Source organism: Mobula hypostoma, chromosome 15 (genome assembly GCF_963921235.1).
Source record: "Mobula hypostoma chromosome 15, sMobHyp1.1, whole genome shotgun sequence".
NCBI classification, from domain to species: Eukaryota; Metazoa; Chordata; class Chondrichthyes; order Myliobatiformes; family Myliobatidae; genus Mobula; species Mobula hypostoma.
The window spans coordinates 38,191,163-38,198,116 of record NC_086111.1 but is presented as its reverse complement, the minus strand read 5'-3'; the positions used below and the strand labels follow the sequence as shown (position 1 = coordinate 38,198,116).

Genomic DNA, 6,954 nt, shown 5'->3' with positions numbered 1-6,954 from the left:
TTAATGATCACTGCTATCATCTAGGAATAGATTTACATGTACAGTACAGGAAATAAAGGGGATAATAGTCGTTCCCTTGTGCTTATAAATACGGGCTAGTGCCACTCACGCCGGGGTTCGGTAACAGAGACAGCAGCACGGAAGACCGAGCCTGTTTTGCCAGGGGGAGTAGGGGAGGGAGGGGAAGGTGGGGGATGATATTCTTGTATAGTGCAGCAGGGAACTTGCGCAGTTGGAGAGGAAGGACTGGATTTTTCTCCATGCAAGAGAAAGCTCGAAGCCTGTGCTGGCCAGATGGCGGGGCGAGGGATTTAACCAGCTCAAAACAAAAGGATTGAGATTTTATAAGTATATATTTAAAAAGGCTGGGAAAAAAAACTGTCACCTTCTGCGCAGGCTCACTTTAACCCCAAAGACATTCTGTTAGCACTCACCGGAAGTTCAGCTCCCTGCCACGGCTGGAGAAGAAGAGGTATTATTATTTATTAGTATTTTTTTACCTAGCCCGGGGATTGTATGTGCTTGTGTTGCGGGTGTTATGTCGCTCGTTTGACAACGTCCTTTGAAGCGGCGGCAATTGCTGTACTGGGGGGCGGGGGTACAAGAGACCCGAGGTTGCTTTCCCTATTGAGTCAGACAGTTAAACGAATGTCTCCTGTTCCTATTTCAGAAATGATTGGTCTTCAGGGTGGATAGAAACAAAAAAAAACCCCCACAAAAACCATTCGTTTAAGGAAGACTGTCTTCCCCCACACCCTTTCCCGTTTCCATCCTCTCCCCTCCCCACCGCAACGGTGGTTACACAATGAGGATTAAAAGGAACTTTGTGGTTTGTGGGGTCTGTCCTTTCCGATGGAAATGGAGACACTGAGCTGTTGACGGCGAGGATCGAGGCTGCCCCATTCTGATGCTCGCCTCGATGGCGAACGCCAGTGAGCTAGAAGAGACGAATAGCTCTCTTCAGAATTACGCCATCACCGCCTCGGCGGTCAAGCTGGCTTCCCTGGGTTTGATCATCTGCATCAGCCTGACCGGCAACCTGCTGCTCTCCTTCCTGCTCTTCAAAGAGCCAAGCTTGCACCGGGCTCCCTACTACTTTCTGCTGGACCTCTGCCTGGCCGACATCGTGCGCTCGCTCCTCTGCTTCCCGTTCGTCATGATCTCCATCAGCAGCGGCTCGGCTTGGACCTACAGCCTGCTCAGCTGCAAGATCATCGCCTTCGCCGCCGTCCTCTTCTGTTTCCACGCCGCCTTCATGATGTTCTGCATCAGCATCACCCGTTACATGGCCATCGCCCACCACCGCTTCTATTCCAAACGAATGACGGTGTGGACTTGCGTGGCGGTCATCTGCATGGTGTGGACCCTGTCGGTCGCAATGGCCTTCCCGCCAGTTTTCGACGTGGGCACCTACAAGTTCATCCGTGAGGAGGAGCAGTGCATCTTCGAGCACCGCTACGTGAAGGCCAACGACACCCTGGGCTTCATGCTGATGCTGGCGGTTATCATCGCCGCCACACACATGGTCTACGTCAAGCTCATCTTTTTCGTATACGACCACCGCAAGATGAAACCCGCTCAGTTGATCCCGGCCATCAGCCAAAATTGGACGTTTCACGGGCCGGGCGCCACAGGCCAGGCGGCCGCCAACTGGATCGCTGGCTTCGGCAGAGGACCCACGCCCCCTACCCTAGTGGGCATCCGGCAGACCACGCACAACCAGAACAAGAGACTGCTGGTCTTAGATGAGTTCAAAATGGAAAAGAGAATAGGCAGGATGTTCTACATCATAACCGTACTCTTCCTGCTGCTGTGGTCGCCATATATTGTCGCATGTTATCTGCGGGTCTTTGTCAAAGCCAGTACCATCCCCCAGGTCTACCTGACCGCCGCAGTGTGGATGACATTTGCCCAGGCGGGGGTCAATCCGATTTTGTGCTTTATCTTCAACAAAGAGCTGAGGATTTGCTTCAGAACCCACTTCCCTTGTTTTCAAAGCACACAGACGCCCAGGGAAGCTTACTGCGTTATTTAAAATACATTTAAGTAGTAGAAAGACACCGTCTTTTAAAAAGAAAATCCGCAAGGGAACTCATAATAATGTATGTGCAGGCGTTTGGCGGATTAATGTTTGTCACAGAACAGTCAACTGCACTGGTTTCTGTTTACATTTAAGAAGTGCGAGACACTGAGTCAAGTATTTTGAGGACAAGCCAATTTCTCTGGAATACGAATTCATGGAGGCCACTTTATATTAGGATCTCTCACGTTGACTCCACGTTGGACCCAGTTTGATACAAATTTTACTGATTGCTTAAAAACGTATTGATCAGGGAATTCAAACACAATTAAGCAATCCCAATCTCAGAGTGTTTTACAATAAATGAAATATATTTGTTCCTAGTTGTGCTGCGCTTTATACAGGGCAGTGAATTATTAATAACATCCAGAAGAGGGAAAAAAAGCAAACTGGAGTGTAAAAATTGTACAAATCATAATTTCAGTGACACTTTTCACCCTTCCCACTGCAATTTAAGAACTTTGTATGATTGTACTTTCCTTTTGATATTTTCTTAGCTTGTTTCTCTGCATTGTAATATACTGGAAAATGTTTTGACCTTCAAACATTACTTTTTGCAATTTCATATCTTAATGTGCATTTGTCTTTGAAAAACAAATGTCAATTTTACATTTCTCTAGCTGAATGTAAATAAGTCTTGTAGTGTTAGCTGTAGTTATTGTCATACAAAATTATCAGTTAGTAAGTTATACTGTACTCTTCATTTGATTGAATCAAGAAGGTAGCTCTTTTTCTCTTGTACATTTCCACTGTTTTTACTTGAAAATAAATTTATTAAGCAGAAGGGTAGTTTTCTCTTCACAATGAAAAATCAAATTAATGGATCTCATTTAATGTACTTTGGGTGTTTTGGTGAGAGTAGCAATCAATTGCAGGAAAGGATATTTAAGTGGACTAGGTGAATGAGGTACAAAGTCTCCTTATTGATATGTAAAGATTGACAGTTATGAATAATCATGCAGGTTGTTGAAAGAAGGACAAATCCAAGAAACTGTTGAACATCACATGAAATTAAAACAAAAATCACTTTTAAAGTTGCATATGTTTTATTAACATTGGTTTAAATAAATGGTGGAATGGGTTCAGGGCTGAATGGCCTAATCGTTTTCCTATGTTTCTTTCAAATAGCGTAGAAACTGGCCAAGTTGCTGAAATGTAACGAAATCTCCATTCAGCAGCCAAACTATTATGCAACAAATGATATCCAAAAATTACCTACAGATACCAAGTAAATGCTGCCAAAATATAGCTAATTTGTAAATCTTGTTGCTGGCATTGGATTGAAAATGCTTAACTGGACAAATGATTGGATCAGCATTCTACTAATGTTCCCAACACAAGGGACAACAGCCTTTGATATAAATGTGTTTTACTTAATTGAGGTGTACAACCTGCAAACCCACAGTGTAGGAATCTGAAATGATACAACTCTGTCCCCTAAATTAGTGCAATTAATTCACTTTCATTTTGTTAATGTGAAAATGAAAAGTAATTTTTCAAAATGAAAACTAATTCTTTATTTGGCATGTTGGAACTCTGTCACAATGTTGAAAAAAATAAAGGTTATGAAATAAATTTTAAGTATATTGGAGACCTTTTATTATCCATCCAATTTACAACTTAAATTAAAAAAAATAAAGTGGGTTATGCCATTGTGATGGTTTAGTGAAGTCAAATACATCTAAAAACAGCCAATAAAGAATATAACTGGGTAAAGAAATCACAAAAATCAGACTGAACTTGGAAACTTAGAAAATCTTTAGTTGTGTTTGATAATTAGGTTAAGTTTCATTGTGACAATCTGAAGTGCTTCAATCTATATGATGCAACTTGGTTTTATTGCTACATAAAATTTGTTGCAATAAAACCAGTCCAAAAGAAGAATTAGTAGTTTAATGTTTATTTATTTCAATATACAAACAAATTCTGTAGTACAATATGAATTAGCCAACCTAACTTTTATTTCACTTGCTGAATGCTCTATAAATTCGATCTGAAATTAAATAAAATAATTATTTTATTAATGATGTAGAATTTAAGGAAATCTGTTGAATTCATGTGGGATTTATAGATGCCTTCCTCCCATAAGGGATCAGTTATATTTCACATTTATCAATTGAATGATGGTATGGTTAAATAGCCATTGAATAAATACTTTCAATGAGGACAATTACAAATGTGAGGAGATTTATTAATGTTTTCCATGATTATGTCAAATAGTTTTCACATTCCTCAAGGTTGTTTGATAATGAAACTGAGAATGCACTAAAACATTTCAAAAAACGTGAATTAGTGGTCTGAAGATGCAGTAATCTCAGGTGATTATAAATTTCAGAATGTTTGTGTTTGAAATATTAACAAAAATAAAGATATGTCATTCTGATGATTAAGGGACAACTCCTCCAGTGTTGGTATGAGATTTTGCTTAAAATCAAGTATTTTTCTGCAAAGTGGATTGGCAGACATTTTATATGAAGAAGATCTCAGTAATCTGCAGAGTAAATGTACAATAATTTTCAAACTAAATTTTAGTTTTCAGTGTACTTGGGGGACAGTGAGAGAGTATTATTCATTCTCTAAAATGACCAGAATCTGAATCCAAATCCATCCAGCAGTCTTTCTTTTCTGACTGCGGTGTTTCTGTCCGAGATGACTGGGTCTTTCATTGTGGGGGTGGGGCATTTACAAGTGAAAAACTGTCAGCATTGTTCAGTACTGGCTGGTTCTAGCAGGAAGACCACAATACATGTTGGCACAGAAAATGAAAAAAAAATGTGATGGTGGTAAATTTGTAATCTGTGCAATGTATCTTTCAAAGAAAGAGGGCCGGCTAAATTTAAAACCATTTCATCATAACTTCTCATCGAAGAGTCATTTGCAAGCTCGTTTAAAAAGGATTAATTACATTTGACTTGCTTATACCATTTTCACAATAAGCAGATGAAATTGTATCACCAACAAAAGATGTGTTAACTTTCCTTCAAATTATGAAAGAAATCATACAACATAACCATAAACTAATGTTTTGATCTTTGCATATGATTTTCAAATTGGTAATATTTTAAATACATTGGGAGGGTGTAATGTATTAAACGTAAAATTACCTGAATTTTGCAAAGACAGGACAGTATTCTAAAATAATGTAGCATCACCTGGATTTTACTTAACTGTTGTTAGATATCAAGCACATAAAATTGTCCTCTGCAGAGTTTAAAGGCTAGGTTACAAGCTTTAAGTAACTTTTGGGGAAGAAATTAATAGTTTTAGCAATTATTCTTGAACATTGGCTTAGCACAGTTGATTGCTTTACTTTCTTCTTGGATGCTCATATGAGCTGCCTGGGACATTGAAGTAAAGCATCTCCATCTGTGAATGATATATCTGTCCCCTCTGGGTCTTCTGTCTTTCTTAGGAGATCCATCTTACATGGCAGTAGCTACTTTTAGAGTAGAGCTGATCAAATTCCTCTTCTCTTTTTGAATGAATCTGAGCCAATATAACTATTTCTTCAGTGGCACCAAAGCAGTCAGCTCTCTGATCTAGATGAAAGGCAGAGAGAAAGAAAATAGATGAAACAATCTTGCGAAATTTTGTTTCTATCTATTGCACTCACAAATATAATCTTTAATGCCTTTTGTTTTTGTAAAAGTAAGCTTAGATTACCTTCCATTCCATTCCAGTGAAGCTGAGTGAAACCATTTAGTTTAAAGATGAACGTCCAAGTGCATCACCTTAAAACAGATGCTTGTTTAGTTAAGTATCAAAAAAAAAAGCTTATTTTCTGCATCTTCCCCCTTCCTTTCCAGTCATGATGAAGAGCCTTGGCCTGAAATGTCAATTGTTTATTTATTTCCATAGATGCTGCCTGACCTGCTGAATTCCTCCAGCAACTTATATATGTTGCTCTGGATTTCCAGTGTCTGCAGAATCTCTTGTGTTTACTTATTCAGAATTTATTTTGCTGCCAATCAAAGTGATTGTGTTCGCTGACTTGTAATATCCTGTTGATTCTCAACCCTTCATAACAAGGAATGTGAATACTAGTGATATCTTTCAGTCATTCTAACATTAGCTATCTTTAATGCAGTGACCTATGTTAGGACCCCAAACTCCCATTATGAAATATGTTTTTCCTATGATACAATTTTGAAGTGTTGCTGTTCCTTGTGTTTTCGTAGAGTTGAAATGGGTTGTTAAAAATCTCACTTTATGTATATTGTTTACTATATCGCGAAATTAGTACAAAATGTTTTAAATGACCATGCTTGAGTTGACTGACTTAATGTTAAATCTGATGAATTAACGTTTTTGTCCAACTTGCAAAAGAATGGCCAAAAAGGAATCATGATGATAGAGAATTGATAAGGTTATTTCTGATATTGGTCCAAATAAAAGCATTATACCATCAATTTTCCATTCCAATGTATATGTCCAAACAGAACTTCTCCAGTTCTTTTTACAAAATTACAGGAGTACAGGAGATTGAAGATCCATGCTCAAAGGTTCAGAAACAGCTTGTTCCCCTCTGTCATCAGTTTTCAGAATAGTCCACGAATACTGCCTCATTATTCCATTTTCTTTTTGCACTATTTACTTACTTTAGTAATTTATAGATTTTTAAACTCTTTACACTGGACTACAGCTGCAAAACAACAAATTTCAAGTCGTGTGTCAGTCTTAGAGAATCTAATTCTACTTTGCAGTCCTAAATTTACAGATGAATTTCAATTAAATTATCGATAGAGAAATATTATCAAAACAGAAATGGAAATATTGCAATTATCATTTTGCAGTAAGAAATTACGTGGTTGGAAGTGGTCAATTTTTCTAAGGAGTAGTTGAATAATTTTATGTAAGCATGGCTGCACCAATGT

General features: G+C 38.4%; 1 protein-coding gene across 1 annotated transcript; it reads left to right on the top strand.

Annotated features, from left to right (window-relative positions):
- The first annotated feature begins 270 nt into the window (after positions 1–270).
- On the top strand, positions 271–6,482 carry gpr27 (G protein-coupled receptor 27). Its single transcript, XM_063068389.1, has 2 exons — positions 271–472; positions 671–6,482. Exon 2 carries the CDS (start codon positions 908–910, stop codon positions 2,033–2,035), a length of 1,128 nt encoding a protein of 375 aa, XP_062924459.1. The 5' UTR covers positions 271–472; positions 671–907; the 3' UTR covers positions 2,036–6,482.
- The last annotated feature ends 472 nt before the right edge of the window (positions 6,483–6,954 follow it).

Bases quoted from the DNA above. Each gene is read 5' to 3' on its own strand.
- gpr27 (XM_063068389.1), top strand. From the start codon at position 908: ATGCTCGCCTCGATGGCGAACGCCAGTGAGCTAGAAGAGACGAATAGC.